At 37.7% G+C, this 22,279-nt stretch overlaps 1 protein-coding gene across 3 annotated transcripts in view; it reads right to left on the bottom strand.

Annotated features, from left to right (window-relative positions):
- TNC (tenascin C) overlaps positions 1-21,950 on the bottom strand; it is a 45,577-nt gene extending 23,627 nt beyond the window's left edge. Inside the window, exons 1-10 of one of the 3 annotated variants that reach the window (XM_053473749.1) lie at positions 21,770-21,949; positions 9,901-10,445; positions 7,812-8,850; positions 7,351-7,718; positions 6,047-6,310; positions 5,506-5,621; positions 3,571-3,724; positions 1,963-2,226; positions 609-794; positions 402-491 (exon numbers count right to left, since the gene is read on the bottom strand). In XM_053473749.1, the coding sequence (XP_053329724.1) occupies positions 402-491; positions 609-794; positions 1,963-2,226; positions 3,571-3,724; positions 5,506-5,621; positions 6,047-6,310; positions 7,351-7,718; positions 7,812-8,850; positions 9,901-10,363 (2,944 nt within the window). In that variant the 5' untranslated portion in view covers positions 10,364-10,445; positions 21,770-21,949. Of the gene's footprint in view, positions 1-401; positions 492-608; positions 795-1,962; positions 2,227-3,570; positions 3,725-5,505; positions 5,622-6,046; positions 6,311-7,350; positions 8,851-9,900; positions 10,446-21,769 lie in introns of all 3 variants that reach the window. The other 2 variants (XM_053473748.1, XM_053473750.1) reach the window with 2 other exon arrangements.
- Between the last annotated feature and the right edge of the window lie 329 nt (positions 21,951-22,279).

The following is a 22,279-nucleotide window of genomic DNA, read 5'->3' as shown; positions in this document are numbered from 1 at the left end:
TCCTAATACCCCCAACATGCTCTGTTTTCCCGCCTTTGAGATCACGCAAATGATTTCTTTACATAACCCTTACTACAATTAAATCAAACCATGCCTAAGCAGCATCTCACCTTCTATCTCATTCCTATTCAACTTCATGTAAGCTAGCAAGAGCAATGCCTTCTTCGTCAACCATAATGCCTTAATATGTGCTTATGTTATTTCTAACTTTGCATATTGCCCGTTTTAATGCTTACTTTAAATGAAATGCTAAGTAAAACATTTGTTCTTTTAGCAGATTATACATTTGGCCAGTTCTACACATTTCTTTTAATCAACAGAAATCTAGTCTTTGAACATAGGACAACGCTACTATAACATTCCAATTGGAATAAATAATAGTACACATATTTCCCCCATACCAGTTGCAGCATTGATAGTAGCTGGAGAACTTTCTCTGTCCTGTTTTACTGCTGTCAATCCTATGCCATATTCTGTTCCCGGTCTCAAACCTAGGTAGAAAAAGTAACAATGCATAAGGACTGTATTCATTTTCTAGGGTATCTATTCCAAATTTGTATGCTACTTAACATACATTTTCCTTTGTTTTAATCACAAGAGTTACTAACCTGTAAGTGTAGCTTTGGTGGTAGCATCTTTGCTTCGAGGAACTGTTATTTCTTCATGATCACCTCCTGAGAGAGGTGCAAATTTAATTCTGTAATAGTCAATATCAGCTTCTGTGTTCTTCCAGTCCAAAGTTATACTAGAGTCCGTCTGTGAAATCTTTTTCAAGTTCTTTGGAGTGTCCAGATCTTAAAAAAAATAAAATTAATTTTATAGCTTTTCCCATTTTCCATTACACCACTTATACTAACCTCTTCTCACACTTAAAATACTGATCTTCAAAATATAATAATAATAATAATAATAATAATAATAATAATAATATAAACAAAATGCATTTTCTGCATCAAAACTGTGTATATCTTGGATGCAAACTTTCCTTACCCTTCTTAAAAGCATATTCTCTACAGTAGATCATTTAGCTATTTTAACCCTTTATTTGGTATGTTACATACATAAAAAACAGGTCAATCCCATGTAAAACCAATATTGACACCTATGGAGTAGTTCTTAACGTTGGTGCTATGGAATGTTCACAAAATGGTTTCCAAAACTACAGCCCTCAAAACTACTGCGGTAAGACGGAAATCTAGAAAATATGAATTGTGCATTTCAGGTTTTGGGCAAATTAAAAGGACTTTTTTCTTGTTTGCTTTAGTATCCGCTACATTAAGAATTCATCAACAGTACCAATAGATTTCTCGGCACACACACAATTCTTTATGTGTAGACATTCTCCCCTCGAGGCAAGGATTTGGACTGAACCCTGTTGTGACCTATCCATCCTACTGACACTTTGAATAATCTAGTGTGTCATATCATGTAAATAAAAAATAAGTATGCAGGGCACATGGAGAGGTGACTTCAGATTTTTAGCAATGTGAACATTCATGTAAAAAATAAATATTGCATTCCGGGCCACAAGTTTTTCTGTTAAAATAATCCCTTGTGTACAAACCTTTATGCAACATAATAGGTGTAGGTTGTTTAATCAAAAAAGTATACTTGAAATAAAACTAAAAAATGTCCTAGATACATCCCTATCATGATCATTGTTGTTCTAAAAACTCAAAGCTAATTTTCTTTGCTTCCTGTCTTTTGATTTTCTTTAAAGCAAAAGTTGCACCTACATTGTAAAACATATGAAAGTATGGCTTTCACATTATTTAGTGATTGAAGGATTTAGCAGTAACAGCTTATTTAAATTGTATCTTTGTTTTTGTAAAATGCAAGTAGATATGGTTTATTGTCAATTAAATATTGCAGATGACATACTGTGGTTTTAGCAAAACACTTTAAAAAATGTATTGTAGAAAGGGGCTAAAATGCATAGGTTTTACATTTTCCCAAACATACCTGTTGTGAAGGTTTCTAGCACAGGATAACTTGTCATTTCTCCACGGCGTGATATGAGAGTGACCTCATATTCTGTGTCTGGTTTCAGATCGTTCATAACATACTGGTTTTCATTTTCAGAGAGTTCAACTGTTGTCCTTGGTTCATCCCCTGTTCCATAGGATAAGGAGATGCCATCAATTTCTGCCATTGGTTTAACCCAGGTTATTAGGGCAGAGGAGTCAGTAATGTCTTTTACATCAACTTGGCTTGGTGCATCCAGTCCTGAAACAAAGGATACATATTAAATATGTTAGTTTGTGAAAGTAATGCTCACTAAGATATGTATATGTACATTTCTAATATAAAAGTTTATTTTTGTATACCTTTTAATAGATTGCATGAAAGACTAAGGGAGAAGTGGAATGGCTCCATTTAACTAAGACATTTCAATGACTGCACACAAACTCCTTCGCATTGCTTACCAATCCTGACATTTCAACCTACTGGGTCTATCTCAATGTAAAAAAAAATAACGATGTTATTAAGCAAGGAAACTTCATGAATGCTCATATTCCTGACTCTAACCATGTTCATGGCAACTCTGATCATAGTAATATTTATGTGGTCACATACAGTTACTCAATAAACAAGACTATTATTAGACCTTTCCACTTTGCATATAATGAATCCACTTTTGCTTATAAAGGAACCTGGCTCAAATTTAGTACTCAGTTCTCAATACATATCAACTCTATGTGAGTCAATTCTATGTTTTTGCTTTGATGCCAAGAAGAAAATGTTGTAGCAATGTTGTAGCAATACATAAAATATATGTACGCACACAAACATATTATGCATATATGCACACATTTTCATCTGTACAACCAATGACTTCATAGGGCCTAATTGTTATTTCAAATATACCGGTAAGACTTTTATAACAAACTCTGTTTTTTGTATATTTATTTATGTTGGCCATAAATATATCTTCAAGGGAGTAATATTTTATGGCATGTATAGGTATTTCCTTCCTTTGCATGACTTGGGAAAGCAAGTTTTTTTTTTTTGTTGTTTTTTTTTCTCAGAACCCCCAAGTCATAAAACATAATGAATTTTCCACACTTATCACTTTATGTGGATTTTCCTTTTCTCTGCTCTCACTAAGATTCCTTGAAGGTTCTTGATTTATGTGATTCATTTTTATTCATAGGTTCCTTTAACTGGGGGGAGCCGACATGCCTGTGTTTAGTCTGCTGAAAAGGAATGTTACTAGAGCCAGTAAAAAGAGGTCATGGCTAATATTTTTACATTGTGTGACAAGGCAGCTGGTTTGACTTAAATAATTCATCACCCTCTTTATTGGAATTCAGAATCATATGTTTTCATTTCCATGCAGACCTAAGTTTTTAACACTGGACTCTTTGTAACACAGATTAGTGGTTGGGCCTCAAGTGGGAAGAATGATTCCTTAGTCAATATTCTATTATTTTTTTCAAGTCCACATTTAAACTACAAAAAGCCACAAGATAAGATGTGGTCTGATCTACATATCTAGTAACTGTGAGGCACAATCTTCTCTTAGATACACAGAATAGCACTGGTAGTTCTATTTGTCAGCCATCTTACTTGTGGTGGTGACTCTGGTCAAACCTGGTCCTTGTGTATTGTTTTTAATGACATGTATAGATACTTCATAGGTCTCTCCTGGTGCTAGCCCTTGTTGCACATAAGTAGTAACAGGTCGTTCCAAGCTGGTGCTTATTGCTCCATTTTTCTCTTTCTAGAATTAAAAGTAAAATTTTTCAGCTTTTACATAAAATCATAAAGGTCAATAAAAAGGAAGTACAAAGTTCTTCAAATATACAAATGTGAAATGCATACATGTTTTGATGGTGTGAATATCATCTATTCACTGTCTGTGGGGAGACTGACAAACTAAATGAGCACTTGCATAAACTCTAGTATCTTTTAAAACATGAAAAATTAGGCTCTTTTTCATTTCCATCAGAAGAAAAATCCTGTATGCTTCTTACACATACTGAGTGTAACTCCCTTTCTAGTCGATCACATGCACACTATCTGAACACTAAGCACAAGATTTGAGCCATACTACTACTGATCATGGTAGATCATTCACCAGCCTGTGTCACCACCAGGATGCACTGTGGTTGCCGGGAGTGCTGACCTTCTGGCTCGGGGGAGGGTGGGCAGTAAAGCCAAGTGGCCCCATTGGGTCCTTGCCTTTTGCCCAGCAACCCAAAAACACATACACAAACACACACAAATGCTGTCACAAATGAACACATATACAGTCATGCTAACACACCTTCCCTAACATATACACACTCATGCTAACACACATATATTCATTCTAACACACTTAATACACACTCCCCAGAGTCTGTGTTGTCTGCCAGTTCCACGTCTTTTCCTAGTCTCTGTGTAATCTACCAATTTCCTAGGCTCCATATCAACTGTCAGTTCCTCTGTCTACTGCCATTTGTTAGTTCCCCAGTCTGCTGCCAGTTTCAAGACTGCAGTCTGCCTGTTCCTGACAGCTATGTGCCTGCAGAAGGCACCTGAGAAGAAGTCTAAGGCTACAGCAAACAGCCATTAGCAACCAGACACTTCTCCCCTACACAGAGTCCTGAGCAAGAACCTGCACATGTACAAAGACTCTCACATAGCCCAGTAGTGACCTTGTGACAGAATGCTCCATTTAATATATATTTGGTTGGCTGCTGCTTCCAGAGCCGGCTCTACCATGGAGCAGAGTGGGGCAATTGCCCCAGGCGGCACTTTTGAAGAGGCGGCACTTTGCTGCCCGAGGCGCCGAGTGGTTTTCGCTTACCAAGTTGTCAGTACCCGCTCGGCACCCCTCTCCTCTGCGAGCCCTCTACCTTGTTCTCTGTGCCGGCTTGTAATGCTGAGCGCCGGAATATGATGTCATTTCCGGCGCTCAGCAGTAAAGCCGCGGGCACCGTGGCAGAGCAGGGAGACTCGCCGCAGGACTGCTGAAAGGTAAGTGCAAAGGGGGGGGGGGGATAGGGTAGATAATAGGGAGGGAGGGAGAGGAAGGGTAGATAATGACCCCTGGTGTTGGGGGGGGGCATTTTAAACGTCGCCCCAGGCGGCATTATGTCTTGGGTCGGCCCTGGCTGCTTCAGTTACTTAAATGAGAGTATGCAATAAGTTTACATACTAATGTTTTCTGCTTTAGGCAGAGTCAACCCGGGTGGGGGTCTTAAATAATAATTTTTATTTTCTAACACCTATAAATTAAGAATTTATGTTCCAGTGCACAATAGACAACAACACTAGGTTTGGCTAGTGCAAAATAGACAACAACACTAGGTTTGGCTCTGTGTTCAACACCAATAGGTAGAATTCAATGAGGGCTACAAGTTAAATTGCAGCTAAAATAACCATCAGAGGAGGACAGCATTTAAGATGCTATGTACATCTTATAAAACTACCCTGTGAAACACAGGGCATTGTATTGACAATCATCTTGTTTCGTCCATTCTAGAAAAACATGCTGTGACTTTACATTTTACTTACTGCATGTCTGAAGATAAGTTGCCAGGCATCAAAAGAGATATCCAGGGGCTCCCATTCAACTTCAACAAATGTTTCTTTCACAGATTTGAATCTTAAATCATCTGTGGTAGGCAGATCTATAAAAATCATTTTTTAATATGTTATTTCATTTGTAGACAATAGTATAGGAAAACATATCAGTTTTTATAAAACAAAATATATCATTTACTCTATGACACAGTATTTTGTACCTAACCTTTTTTATAAATAAAGGCCTATGTCCATAGACTATAATTCAAACCAGTAGTATTATTTTCTAACTACATTCATTAGGGAACACTTACTGCATATAAACGTATTTACCTAGACCACTTAGCAACGCTTTTTGTGATGTAATCCACAATGAGACAGTGCTCCTTGATTTTTTTGTATAAAAAGGATTACAGTGAATGGGATCAAGCATTATAAAAGGCCCTTCTAATCCTACAAATGTGGTTTCTAAGACTTTCAGGTCAATCTACAGCATTGTACAATATTTTGCAATTAATTTAGAATTTCTTACGTGTTGACACTCTGGCGCTCACAGGAATGCTCTTCTGGTCTTTCAGGATTGCATACACACGGACAAAATATTCCACTCCAGGTTCAAGTTCATTGATAGTGGCTGTTGTCTGGTTGCCAGGTACTCTGAAGTCAAACTCCAGTCCACCAGAGCTGGTGGGAACGTACGTGATGAGATATTCATTAACTGTGATTTTGTTGGCCCATTCAAGGTTCATGGTTTGTGTTGTCACATCCGTCACTTTTAAGTCCTTTGGTGGAGATACTGAAAAAAATCATAAAAATATCTACTCTATCCAGTAAAGTCAAAATGTTATCCTACCTATTATTTGTATACAATGTATTTTAATTTAGTTATTTATTTATTGGCTTTAGTAAGGAAATAGTCCTGGTCTTCTAAATCAGTCTTTCATAAAAGTGTACTTTATACACTGGTAATGCATATGGATTATTTAGTTAATAGTGCAGAGGTTTGTTGTTTATTTTACCTATAATAAAATTATATAGATATATAAATAAAGTTTATTCAACTTTACTTTACATAGCTTCACATGGATAATGATCATACAACCCAACTTTAATAGACAACTGGCAAGATCTCATTATGTACAAAGCTGGTCATTTATAATACATGGAAACCTCCTGACTGTAAGCCCTCTACCCTTCTGTACCAATATGTACTAAAGCATATTAATGTTATTGTTAATTCTCACTCTGAGTTTAGAAATACCCATTTTTTTATGTTTTTGGGTGTTTTTTGCAAGTTATTAGGCCATAAGTACAAGTAGCGTTTTGCTTCAAAACCATTTTTCTTTCTAAATCTGGTCATGCTGCCCCATGTGCTATTTTGGGTATCTTTGCAGCCGGCCAATGCAATTTACCCCATCCAACCATATATTTTTGAAAACTAGACACCTCAAGGTATTTCAAATGCTGGTAGTTTAACCCTTTCTATGCACTAATCCTACTACCACCCTTTGTCAAACTTTGTGGTAGTAATTTATTTTGTGTTTCTTTATAACAAAAATTGCGCTTTAGGTATGGATTTACAGCTCCTGATATACGTCACTTTCAAACAAGACCCCAATATGTGGTCAGCAATATCTCCCGAGTACAGTGACTGGGAAATCAAAGATAATAATAATAATATGGCAGTGTTTCCTAAGAAATTTCTAATGCAGACTATCTGAATCAATATTTCCAACTCACAGCTGCAATAAATACATCTATACTGTATATACAAAATAGACCTTGTTGCTGATAGCTTTTTCATTAATGTGTTGATCTTAAACTACATGTATTTACCTTCAGAGCACAAGTCTCCTATGAAGCCTTCATCGCAGATGCATTTTCCATTGACACAAACACCTTGGTTATTGCAGTTGTTGAAGCAGCTTAGCTGGGCACAGTTGTCCCCTATGAATCCGTCGTTGCACACACACAGTCCATTAATGCAGCTTCCTCTGTTGTTACAGTCATCAGGACAACGTAGCTCACTGCAGTCATTACCCATGAATAAATTGTCACACACACATTGTCCGTTGATGCAGAGACCTCTATGGTTACAATCATTAAGGCATCTCAGTTCAGAGCAATCCTCACCCCTAAATTTCTCATCACACACACACTGCCCATTAACACAGCGTCCTCTGTTATTACAGTCATTGGGGCACCTTAATTCATTACAATCCAAACCAATGAATCCTTCATCACACACACATTCTCCATTCACACATTTTCCCCTATTGTTACAGTCATTGGGGCACCTTAGATCACTGCAGTCTAAACCAGTGAATCCTTCATCACACACACATTGTCCATTCACGCATTTTCCCCGATTGTTACAGTCATTGGGGCACCTTAGCTCACTGCAGTCTAAACCAGTGAATCCTTCTGCACATATGCATTCACCATTGACACAATGTCCGTTGTTACTGCAGTCATTTGGACATCTCAGATCCCCACAGTTAGTCCCTGTGAATTCCTCTTCACAGATACACTCTCCATTTACACAGCGTCCTCTGTTGTTACAGTCTTCTGGACATCTGAGTTGAGCACAGTCCTCTCCTGTGTAACCTTCCTTGCAAATGCAGACTCCATTTACACACCGTCCTTCATTATTGCAATTATTTGGGCAGCTGAGTTCACTGCAGTCATCTCCAGTAAATCCAGAGTCACACACACAAAGTCCATTCACACAACGGCCACGCTCATTACAATTGTTGGGACAAGAAACTTCACCACAATCTTCTCCAGTGAATCCTTCCTCACAGTAGCACACGCCATTTATGCAACGGCCGCGGTCAAAGCAGTCATTAGGGCAGATTAGTTCACTGCAGTCATCTCCTGTATAACCCTCATCACAGACACACTCATTATCTACACACCTTCCACGGTTGTTACAATTGTTTGGGCAGAGAGGCTCACTGCAGTCATTCCCAACAAAGTTCTCTTCACACACACAACGTCCGTTAACACACTTTCCATGCTCACTACAAGGGACTAAGCACACCTCCTCACTGCAGTCTTCCCCACCATAGCCATCAAAGCAAACACAGATTCCATTGACACATTTTCCTTGATCACTGCAATCATCAGGACAGGCTAATTCACTGCAGTCATCTCCAATGAAGCCCTGATCACAAATGCATTTTCCATTCACACAAAGCCCTCTATTGTTGCAGTTTCCCGGGCATTCAGCTTCTGTGCAATTGGGCCCTGTCCATCCAGGCTCGCAAACGCAGCTACAGGTCTCTGTACTGTAATTCCCATGCCCGTTGCAATAGGGTTTTGTGTCCAAAACACCTGAAGAAATACCAACAATGCAAAATGCAACATATTAGTTTCTTCCTTTCCTCAGTATTGAATTTAATATGAAATAAAAGAGTCTAAGAGGTAAATTAATAGACAAAGTTGACTACTGAACTGCCTGTGTATGATTTTATAGACACTTAATTTTGACGCAATATATTTTAAATCCAACAAGAGCTCCAGAAATAATGCACCCACAGTATCTCCAGTGCCTTTTCCTTTTTTTAAAAAAAAATTAAATATAGAAAGTCCTTATCACAACTCTTAAACATGCAACCTTCTCAGCTTTCAATTATAATACCACACATGACATACAGTAAACTTTTCTAAATGTATTTCATACAAGTCCTCACAACTTGTCAAAAGTAACAGGTAAAGATCCACTTTACACACTTCCTGGGGTAGGCTTACATGGGAAGGTAATTCCTCCTAGGGCAGTCAGTGTTCAGGAAGGAAAGCCAACCCTGGTGAGACCCTTAACAATGTGCTGGCCTGCAGTGGGATGCAGACACTCATTAGGGCAACATGTTGTTATGTGCCCTACAGTAGAAGCAGTTGCGCCAGCGATGGAGTGAGTAAGTGTGTGAGGTTGTTTTGTTATTGTGGTTTGTGGGAGGTTGGGGAGCAAAATTGGCAGCCTCCACTTGCGCACTTTAAAAGACATTTTGGGAGAACTCAAATGAAATAAAAATGGACGATTGCACTTGGTCCTGTGCATAGTATTGTTGATGGGTGAGCAGAGTGCACTGTTAATTTGAATTGAACAAAATACTGAAAGATGTCTTCTGATATATGAAGTTTATAATTTTAAGCTTTTGGAATGTTTATTTGGTGTATCATAAGCACCTCCATAATACAATATATTGAGATGTATGTTTTTGATCAACTGCATGGTGGAAGTAAATGTACTTACAGCACTAAGAAGATAAAAACTGTCTAGCTGTGACATCATTTAACATCTGTGAAATTACTTTGCGTGCTACCAACAACACTTTGAAATTTTTTTAATATTCTATTTCAATGTTCTAAAGACTTTATACGTACCCTCTGCATCTTGTGGACTAGAACAACATCCAGCTCCTGTCATGCATTGTTCTCGGAGAGAGGAAACCAGTCCTTCTAACTCTTCCAAACGGCTCAGAAGATCATTTATATCAGGAGCAGATGCACAACCACATGCTCTTCGTGGTATGTTTATACGATGTGTAAAAACAATCTGGTTTTCACCGTTTAAGGTATGCTCATGGTAAGTTTTACCAGGTTCTGTTTGTGGCTTTAGCTGGTTTTCAGAACTACTAGGTGGGTCTAGGTCAACAGAGCACAGTGAACCCATTGGAACATTAATATTGTAGACATGGTTAAAGACAACTGGCTGGTCATTTTCCGGCAAGGTTACGTTTAAAGCGTTTTCTCTCTTCTGTCGAATAACTTTCCGTATGAGACCGCAATTAACCTCAGAACTCAGCAGAAAAAATAGACAGGCATAGACCTGTATGGGAAGCCCCATGATTGTGTGATTTTTCAGGAATTTATGCACTTTTCTTTTGTAGAGTCCTTAATTCTTAGTACTTTTCCTCTGTCGTTTTACTCTAAAAAGTAAAGATGTTTAAAGGTTAATTTAAGAAACACTTAACTGGTCAACTAACAATTTAAGTGTAAAAAGGTCAGCATTCCTTTGCTGTAGCTTGCAAAATTATGTTCAATGAATTGCATTAGTAAATCCTACATAAAAAAAGACAAAAAAAAACAATTACATAAGAGTAGCTATGTCACATACGGTATTTAATTAAAACAAACTATTTCTGTTAATGGGTCAGTAAAGGGCTAGTGTTACATATATATATATATATATATATACAAATATATAGGTATGTGGGTGTGTTATTATAGAAAGGTGATATAATGAAGTTCTGAAAGATGAAAAAGCATGAAAGAGTAGTAATGCAACTGTTGTACATATTACTGCTGTAAGAATTCACATATTTTAGGGAAGGTGGATGGCTAGTTTATTGTTAACTATGTAAGCGAAGAACAAAAACAAACACATTAAATCACCATTTAATTTGTTTTGGTATCAATGCAATTAGGTAATCACAAAAAAACAACAGTTCAAACCATGTTTATTTGCCTGAAAATACAGAGACAGAACGAAAGGATGATTACAGCAATGTAACTTACGGTAGGTCCTATAGCATATGCATTTATGTGTTTACTTCTCTCATTGATGCACCACTGATTCTTTAATATTATTTGGTTGGTTAATTAGGCTAGTTACATCCCTTGCGTTATTGGTTTTATGTCACTTGACCTTAAAGCCTACTGTTTCGTAGTAACAAGCTACCAGACCTACATCATCTCCCCTCTCTGAATCATTTCAACATTTTAGCAGCCAATAATTTAAATATAAACATTTTATACTACAAGACTATATATCTGCACACTAGCTAAACATTATGCCTCCAATTAAATTCAATTTAAAGTTAGCTTGATAAATTAGAGCTAGATTGTTCTATTTTATCATTTGATAAACTGAGATTTAAATTGAGAACAAATGTTTAGTTAATTTTTTTGTAAAAATATGATCTCCCTAGTAACTGTACGTGATAAAAATAATAAAATATAAGTTAGATTTCACTAAGCAGCAAATGAATAAAAATATGGCGTTATATACACCGATCAGCCCTAATATTATGACCACATGCAGGTGAAGTAAATAACACTGATAATCTTATCATGGCACATGCTGGTGGCTGGGATATATTAAGCAGCAAGTAAACATTTTCTCCTCAAGGTTTATGTGTTAGAAGCAAGAAAATGCTTCTCTATAACTGCAACTCTTGTGGGATGTTCCCGGTTTGCAGTTATGAGTATCTATGAAAAGTGTTCCAATAAAGGAAAAGCGATGAACCGGCGTCAGTTTAACAATGCACGTGGGGACTGAAGGCTGGCCTGTGTGGTCAGCAATGAACTCCATAGTAAATGATCATGCTGCAGACACACTTGGTGTTGCAAGTAACAATGTTCACCAATAGAGTATCATTCAACAAAATGTGTATCTAATGAGTCCTCTTGTTTGAATTACCCCTACTACTCCCTTAGATTGTAAGCTTACCAGCCGAACCCTCAAAAGCCCACCATTCATGCCAGGAACTTTGCATAAAAGTACCATAAGGCTAGCTTACAGACAGAGTCCTCGACTCCATATGTATCTGTATCTATTGGGACTTAGTAAATGAAAGATTGACATGGTTTGGTTTTTCCCTTGCTGCGTTTCTAGAAGATATTAATGATATCACTTCATATCATTACTGTATCAATGTAAAAAACAGAGAATGAGCCGACCAACCCACTGTGATTCCATACATTGTTGTCAAATCAAAAGACGGAATTAGTTGCATGCCATAAAGTATAATACACACCTAAGCAAAGTCTAATTCTGGTATTCACAGTCTGTCTATTTTGACTAAAGACTGCTCAACTTTCCCATAGAACATTTTGGCCCCCAAACCATAACAAACACCAATAACTACAGTCTCCTATACAAAATCCCACTTAGCATTGGCATGCAACATAATTACCGTATTTGCTTTATTATACGACGAGGCTTTAAAAAAAAAAAATCATCAGAAAAACAGACCTTGTGTTATAATCGAGGTTGTCTTTTATTCAGACCTCAGATCTGCAAAACTCATCTAAGCTTAGGGGCTTGTCACTCATATTCTCACTCTCTCATGCTTTCACACTCTCTTTCGCTTTCTTTCACTTTCTCTCGCATGTACTCTCTCTATATATCTCCCTACCCTCTCTGCCAACCACTTCTGTGTCCCTGTCTCTTTTTCTTCTTGTTCTTCTTCCTTCATCTGCTTCTCCACAGAACCAACTTTTGCGTAAATACTCCAAGTACTCTTTCTCTGTGAATCTGCAATATTCTGGCCTATTGGAGTACTTCTCCAAAAGGGTAGAGCCACAGTGCACACCACAAGGATAGCCTCTCCCTCGTTCCTCCAATCAGAGGCAAAGGTGTGTGCAGAGGCTCCAACCTTTTGCAGAAGTTCCTGGATAATGGAGCTGAGACCAAGAAGCGGGAAGACAGATGGCGGCAAAAGAAGAAGAGACCGGGATATGGAAGGTCAGTGGAGAAGGTTTACGTTATTATCTAGTTGCCTATAGGAGTCAAACTGGAGTAATTATGTTTTATATTATACAGCATATTTATATTAAGTGTGCATATGCGGTACAACTGAGAGGTTAAATACGGACTATATTTCCCTTTTTCATAATTTGGTGGTACTTCAAAAATAAAATTAAAAAAAGCTAATTTGTAGAAAACACCATTTACCTATCATCTATCTATCTATCTATCTATCTATCTATCTATCTATCTATCTATCTATCTATCTCTATTTAGAGCTTACCTTTCTTAAAATAATATAACTGAAAGTTTTCACATTTCATAGCTTGCCACCAAGAGTATTTCTTTCTGAACAGAACAATCTTCATCCATTTTAACTCTTTGCTGAAATAAGGGGGGATTTATGAGGCGGTGACAATGATGTGTAAAGAAGTAGAGTAAGAGTGAAAGAATCTGTGCAGACTCCCAAACCCACATGGATATGAAATAATCATTTCCTTTTACCAAACTATTTTCCATCTGCACTGCAAGTAAGCTCTGTCTGTGGTTTACTTGAACCAAAAAGTTACATTTGGAGTTGAAAGGAATTGGATGTAAAACAACCACATCAGCAAAAATGGCATTGAATTGCAGATCAAGTACAATAAAAAGCTAGCACAAACTTTCCAGTTCTAGTCTGTAAAGGACCTGAATTAAGTTAGATTATAATTATAACCAAAGACTACTGTTCACATATAAATGTCACTGGGTAATCTGAAGGGCTGTAAATATTTTACTTTATGCACATTTATTACATCTGTTTGACAAAGTGATTTAGATCAACGGCTGAATATCTCTTTTTAACCCATATATATTTAAGGGTATTTGGACATGTTGAATTTTCAGCACATATTCTACAAATTATAGCATGTATGCTCTTCTCTGTTTCTTTATATTAGTATTTAATTAAACAATAAAGAATACAAGTGTCCCAGAGAAATCTGCAGGTAAGGTATTGGGGGTGTGTGAGGGAGTATGAATGAGTATGTGTGAACAGATTAGTTTATTGTGTTGGAGGAGAGAGTAGGATTGCATGCTAGGATGCATGGGGGGGCACATGCTTGCCTCGGGTACAATCAATATTAAAGGCAGGCCCTGTCGAACCTATCTTTCTCACCTATAGCTTTACTAACACCTCTACCCTCTGTCAGTCTCTTCACTGGCGGCATTTCAAAATCCTCTTACTTTCAAAGCTTTTCATAGCAGTTCCCCTGCTTACTTTTCCTCACTCATCTTCAGGCAATAATGGAACATGGTGGAGTTTCCTTGCAAATTTTGGGTTGCATTTATGTAAGTTGGGTTGGGGATTTGGTCAGAATTAATGATCTCCTCAATGCCGAGAAGCAATACCATCAATGGGCTGTACAGCATAACAACATCTGCAGCATGACAACAACCCCAAACTTACAAGCAAAGTCATTAAGAACTATCTTCAGCATAAAGAAGAACAAGGAGTCCTGGAAGTGATAGTAACCGCCCCCCCCCCGAGCCCTGATTTTAACATCATCGAGTGTGTCTGGGATAACATAAAGCGAGAGGAGCAAATGAGGGTGAGGGTGAGTAGAACTGTGGTTTGTTCTCTGAGATGTTTCAGAGCATGTGCAGGAGGTATGCTTGATGGTTACACTTGTTTTATCAAAGGATGCTGGGAGAGGGAGTAAACGGAAAAAACATTTTCATTTTCTAATTCAAATCACTAAAATAAAATGCACTATTTTACATGCAGTAAAACATATTGGGGTCCATGGAAAAAAAAACCATTTTGGATGTATAAAAAATGTGGTGCCAGTGAAAATTTCAGAATATTCATTAAAATTGTTTGATGTACAACATATCCAGCATAATTACTACGTGGGCACATCCTAGGACTGCTTACTTATTTGGCAGATGTAATCCACCCACAGAGGTTTCCATATGTCCATCTCCAAGTACATGGTACTTGGCATCAGAAACATTGCTAGGAGAGGGGGCTTTAAGGACAGAGGCTCTAATCTATTAACGTAAGCCAAGAGTCTTGGAAACCACACATGCGGTGAAACTTTTCTCATTTCTGTTGGTGATCAGTTTAGGCTCCCAGCCTTCCTGCTTGAGAAATTTTTAACTGCTAAATACGGTATATCTTAGCTAATTGGATGAATTTAGCTACATTATGTGCACACAGCACCTCACAGCACATGTTGAAAGTATCAATTTGCTCTCATAGATTTATTTATGGGATTTTTCTTTCAAGACAAAGATTTGGAGAACATGAAGTAAAGTCTGAAAAATAGTATTCACTGCACATATCTGTGATGTGGGTTAGTACAAATGCATAGCACACTTTTCTTCGACTGCTGCGCAAAATCCCATTCTGTTCTAATCAACTACATAATTAACTGCTGTAACCTTCAACCATCTAATGAATGAGATGTTCATAAAATGTAGTAAATTCATGGGGTTAATAAATATCTTTTTACAATTTCAATTAGTCTATAATAGCAGTGGCATTAGAAACATAACATACCATATAACATAATTCTTAAATTCAGTTGGTGCTTAAGAGGGGCATGTGTGAAAAGAAATAAAAGCACAGCCCTAGGGATAGAAGACTTCGAGATAAGTAGAATTTTCAAAACTTTCCTAATGTAAGGCATGGAGTCAGACTACCACTGAGACCAAAAAATACATGTTTCAACTTGGTTAGATGCCTCTATAGTGTATAAAATGGATGGCTCATTCCTGGATTATTTTTCAACCACATTAATTATTGTAGGCAGGGTAGTGTTTCTGCTGATGCAAGATACCTTTGAAATGTTCCATATTTGCTAGCAGCAAGTACGTCATAGCACACTAATATGCACTAATTATACTCTAAAAAAAGTTTATGAGATTTAAAAATCTGTTCTCTTTCCTCTAAATAGGTCCACTCACTTTACCATTAGTTTTATCCATCAAAACATATTCTTGCGGTTAGTGTCATGTAGCAGGTGGCATTCTCTTACTTCTAATAAGTACCACTTACCCTGCCAGGAGCTCCACCACGCCAAACTTGTAACCACCAGAGGAAGATGAAAAGGAAGGATTATTTGCAGAGGTATGCTCTAATGCGTACATCTCAACCACTGATTTTTAAAGCTATTTTAGGCATATGGTTGAATATGGATTATGTATAGCAAATTCAGCAAGAGCAATCCCTTCCCCTTCTACAACTTACAAGTTCACTTAAAAAGGGGCACATGCAGACTCTCCCTTCTCTAAAGGGAGAGTAGGCAAGATAGTTTGCAGAAAGCTTTTGTTTTAAACATCCTTACTTCATTATTCATTATGAAGGGCAAAAATGGTTGGTGTCTCCAGCAAGATGGGCTTAGTCAGCCCTGTATAATGTATAATTACATGTGCAAGGAGACTGAGAAACGTAACTGATTGAACTGTGTATTGTATATGGCCAGGAGAGCTCTTCCTGCAGCAGAAGCCCACTAGGTTTGGACCTTTATAAAGTACGGTGAAGACAAGGAGTAGAAATACAAGTCTCCTGTCAACTCTCCCATATACAAATGTGAATAAACCTCATAGACCTAACGAACAGTCAGCCAGACTGCAATAGAATAGTCATTGACAATCTAACTACTATTAAAAAGTCGAGCTTCACAAATGTCACACATGAGCAGCCAATCACTGGCAGGACTTGTTACATAGCTGTAGGTGTTTTATCTGTATTATTAAAGTTTTATTTTTTATGTGAAAGTTCCCTAAGCACTTTGGATCATCCATAATAGGCAGCTATGTATTATTTCATGATTGTTTCAGCCTTCTGTAAGAAATAAAGCAATTCAAACCCTCTACAGCTTTACATAAGGTCTAAAAACATCAAACCGTTAACTTTAATTATTTATCTTATTCTATTGTATCCATACGGTTTGCCTCTTGAGTTCATAGCTAAATGTGAATTATAGATGATGATAGCTTGCTGTTTTGAAATACGAAAGTAGAAGGAGGAAAGTCTAGGATTAAAAAGGGTGATCGATGTTTAAATCTGCGTTATTTGTATATGAAAAAAATAAACAAACTATATAGCATTTATACTAATATAGTACATAGAATAAGAATAAAATACATTGCAATATACTGTTATTAAATATGTGTAATGTTGTTTGCAATAACAGTGTTACTGACATGAAAATAAGATACACACAGGACACAAAGGTAGGTATTAATTATTTTGTACCATGCACAGATTAAATTTTGGTAGTGTTACCTTCCGTACATTTTCTACAACATTGTCAAAAAGGGACTTTTGCTTGACTTTTGTACAGTGATTGCAGTAACTCATGGTTCAGTGAAGAACTTTAGGTCTGTTCTATGCATTACATTAGTAAGCTTTTTCCTTAACATTCTTCTGCAATGATATATAACAGTAACTTAATCCACAGGTCTCCAATTTCTTTTGCAAAACATATGTAACAGGCTATTATGATATACACTCACTGGCCCCCCCCTTTTGCCTTCATTCTTTGTGGCATACTTTCTACAAGGTGCTGGAAATATTCCTCAAAGATTTTGGTCCATATGGACATGATGGTATCATGCAGTTGATGCAGATTTGTCAGCTGCACATCCATGATGCGAATCTCCTGTTCCACCATATCCCAAAGGTGCTCTATTGGATCTGATGATGTGAGCTTTGTGACATGGTGTATTAGCCTACTGGAAGTAGATATCAGAAGATGGGTACACTGTGGTCATAAAGGGATGAACATTGTCAGCAACAATACTCAGGTAGGCTGTCGGGTTTAAACAATGCTCAATTGGTACTAAGGGGCCCAAAGTGTGCTAAAGAAAATGTCCACTACACCATTACACCACCAGCCTGAACTGTTCATACAAGGCAGGACGATTCCATTCTTTCATGTTGTTTAGGCCAAAGTCTGACCCTGCCATCTAAATGTTGCAGCTGGAATCGAGACTCATCAGACCCGGCAACGTTCTTCTAGTCTTCCATTGTCCAATTTTGGTAAGCGTGTGCGAATTGTAGACTGTTTCCTGTTCTTGGCTAACAGGAGTGGCACCCGGTGTGGTCTTCTGCTGCTGTAGCCCATCTGCTTCAGGGTTCAACGTGTTGTGCTTTCAGAGATGGTATTCTGCATACCTTGGTTGTAACTAGTGGTTATTTGAGTTACTGTTGCCCTTCTGTCATCTCGAACCAGTCTGCCCATTCTCCTCTGACCTCTGACATCAACATGGCATTTTCGTCCACACAACTGCCGCTCACTGGATACTTTTCTTTTTCTGGCCATTCTCTGTAGACCCCAGATATGGTTATGCGTGAAAATCCCAGTAGTTTATGAAATACTCAGACCAACCCGTCCAGCACCAACAACCAAGAATGGGGAAGAAAGGGGATTTAAGTGACTTTGAACCTGGCATAGGTTCAAAGTCACTTAAATCCCCTTTCTTTCCCATTCCGATGCTCGGTTTGAACTTCAGCAAATTGTCTTGACCACGTCTACATGCCTAAATGCATTCAGTTGCTGCCATGTGATTGGCAATTGGCCAGTGAGTGTATATCATTTATTAGTATTAATTTGCTCAGGCCAGTCAGTCAAAAATATCAAGTTAATAATTAAGGCACCAGTGGTAAAATCAACAATGCTTGTGGTTTGAAACTCTGTCTCAAATACATTCATAATACAAGATAAATAAAAGTAATAGTGGATTACCAAAGCTCATTGAAATTTTAGAATGTCGCTGTAACATCTGCACAAATATGTTCTACTGTGTGAGAGAAAGGTTTTAATTGCTGCTAATCCACAAATGTTCACAAACAGTGTCTATTCATTATGATATAATTTGCTTTTCTCTGCAAGATGCAAAGATCACAATGAGACTTTAGTTCAGCTTCATAATAAACAGGGGTTTCTAAAGGTCTCATTTGAATTATTTATCTTATTCCATTGTGTTTATACTGTTTGTGCGTTGGGTTCATCGTTAAATATAAATTAAAGATAATGTACTATTGATTATGTTTCCTAAACTCTATCTAGAAAACAATTTCAATTCTGTATGTACAGAAGAATTAAATATTTGTTCTGTGCTTCTTGTATATGAGCTACAATCAGGGGAGGACTATAAAGGAGCTAATAGGTAAAAAGTTCCTGAAGTGATGGCACAATTATATTGTGGTGCCCTTTAATATGTGAGTTGGAGGCAGGGGAGGGCTGCCAATTTCTAGGCCAGAGAGAAGTAAAGACAAGTATCCCCATCAGCCCCTTGCCACTCATCCCGGGAGCTCACACTAACACAATTGTACACACAGTAACACACATACATTAACATACACTTACACATATTAACACACACTCTTACACAGGGTTACACACACATATCGCATACACTCACTCTAAGGTACATACATACTTACTCCCTCGTTAATGCTCTCACTCCCTCTCTTACCTAGCCCAGAGCTTTCTTTCTAACTGTCTGCATGCATTTGCATTCCATGACCGTGGCACAAGTGGGCTGGTCCACCTATGTGTTACCATGAGTATGTATGTGTAAGTTTGTGTTAGCATGGGTATGCATGTGCATGTGTCTGTTAGAATAAGAGTTTTAAGTGTGTGTCAGTGTAAATATGTGTGTGTGTTTCATTGTGAGTGTGTAAATATGTGTACCAGTGCATATGGTGCCAGCCCTCCCCTGTTTCTTTCTTTTTTTTTGGATTGGGATTCTAAAAATGCTGTATATATATATAGCAAAGTACCTAAATATGTTCCAAGACACTTGTTCCTCATGTCACAGATTCTTCTGTCATATGTAAACTGAAATGTCTATAAAAGGAAAGAAGGCTCTCTATGCTCTGTATAAATTATTATAGAAGAACGTACCTGTAACATAGGCAATAAACAATCTAAATTGAAAATAGATTACATCAATTCACATTTGACATTATGCTTGTATGTAAATTATGCACTGTGATAAAATAATTTGCCATTATCTTTATTAATGTTATGTTCTGTTGAACTGACAAATAGCACTTTAAAATGAATGACTGTATGATTTTTATGAAAAATATTGGTGTCTTGGAAATGACCCCTGTGCCCTCATTTAGTACCAAAAATGTTACCTACCTCGATGAACAGTAGCAGTTAAGACACACATACATTAAACGGTCAGCGTCTGGTAAATAGGGCTTCTCTGACTTCTCTGCTAAAGGTTACAGCTCAATTTAACTTTATGGTGTTCCTTATGTGTAGCTCTTACTTTGATGTCAGTTGGTCAGTTATGGGCTGCTGTAGACAATGAATCTCTAAAATGTTTATTGTAGCCAGTCTTTCTGTTTACAGCAGTGTAGTCAGGCATCATATAAATAGCTTTTCATAGCAACTATTTAACAAAGCAACATTCATGAAATCACAACCTTGGCAAAGCTGCATTTACCTAAAACATGTTTTACCCTGCCCCTTTAATTCGAATTAGTGTATTCTTTGAATTTGTTTAAATAGTCATTATGGGGCCCCTATGTAGATGACAGAGTAACAGAAAATTCAATAATGGAATAAAAGCTGTACATTTTTTCCCCAGTGAAATTGTAGATGCATACTGTCTGGCAATTCAGACAGTAATTTAAGGGAATTCAAATGCATTTAAATGATGAGTGTCTGTAAAATAAAGCAGGCATGTCGAAGGACTACATAGGAATAGAATTAACAAAGGGCTGACATATTTCCTTGCCTCTATAATCGATTTGTTCAGTGGTTGCGATGGAGGTCTGGAGATGGTAAGAGGGGTATTCATCCCCTGAGGTGCTGGGATTTGAGGATCTTATGTGTTGTAACCTGGAATGTAGAGGCACGGGGTGAACTGGCTGCATTTACACCCAACTGGATCATTTCTGCGTTCCCTTTATTGGATTCAATTCATCTGGAGTGTGTTGCCTTGCTTATGTATTTTGTATTGGTGGATAAAAGGACTGTTTGGCTGAGCTTGACCCCTCAGCTCAATGTCCCCAGAGCTGTGTGGTTGTCAGAGGGTTAAATACAGTGGCTAGAAATGGAATTTAACAAGTATGTGCTGTACATTGTGTGTCTTCAGTTATGGAGCCCTGAAGCTAACCAGGAAATTTTAAAGTAGGAAACTTTAAAAGCATTACACATGGGGAAGGGGTAAGTAAGATGACAGGGTTCCCTTCTTATTTGTGCAGACACAAAAACTTTTCATAGACTATTTTTCCTTAGAAGCGTTTTAATCTTGATAGTGGCTGCTTAGAAAGATAATATACGTTAATATGAATATGAAAAGGTCTCTGAAGAATGACTAGGTCAATGGCAATTCGATTCATTCACAGTAGCTGACATCATTGTTAAAACACAGGGAACAAAAGAACCGCGCGTTTCCTTGCCATTACCTGCAGATCCCAAGCTTCAAAGACATCCTGGTGAAGAACTAGCATATATTGAAAAAACTATCCACATTCATTAGGCAAACCTCAATGTTATCATGTGTGAAGAACGTAAAGCTTTCTCTGATTTTAGTTTTCCATTTTATCTTTTCCATTCACTAGATTAACTGGGTTAAATGAACATATAACTCACGAAACAATCCATCAAAAACACGTCGAGCTGTCCTATCCAGTCAGGTATATATAGTGCATTGGAATAAAAAAACGTGACATGTTCTGACACATTGTTATGTTGATTCTAACCACTGCATCCAGCAATGCAAATGAAATACTGAAACACAGCTAAATAAAATGAAGAAAAGCCTTACCTTGAACACCAGGCAACGAATACGCTCCAAACATGAACATCCAACTGATGGATGTTGTCAGCCGGCGCTCTATTGTGTTACACCGTGTGAAAAGTTTGGTACATGCACGATGTGCTTACACTGAGGTGCCTGACATAAACGCACCGTGTTCAGAGCAACCAGTCTGCACAGGCTTTATATACTCGTGCTGGTAGCCCTAACGCGTCCGTCATTTCTTTGTAATGAGATGCCTTGAAGGCAGGCTTTCCGCTCTTTACTAAGGACGCAGCTTCTTGCTGGGGGTGTCTAAATTTCCCCATTGGGACAAATATGCACAAAAGGTATTTGCAGATTACCATGTAAGGCTTCAGGAAGTCATTTGAACCCTTTTTTTAATGAAATCTAAATGACTCACGCAAGCGGATAGTACAAGAAATATGCTTTAACAAAGCACATAGTTATTTTGTGTTGGTTTCTCATCCCGTTCCAACTTTTACTCTTCAGATTACAATCGCTTCAGTAATTATAGCA

The sequence above is a fragment of the Spea bombifrons genome, chromosome 8 (assembly GCF_027358695.1).
Source record: "Spea bombifrons isolate aSpeBom1 chromosome 8, aSpeBom1.2.pri, whole genome shotgun sequence".
In the NCBI taxonomy this organism is placed as follows: domain Eukaryota; kingdom Metazoa; phylum Chordata; class Amphibia; order Anura; family Pelobatidae; genus Spea; species Spea bombifrons.
The sequence above is the reverse complement of the archived record's forward strand: the minus strand, read 5'-3'. Positions and strand labels throughout refer to the sequence as shown.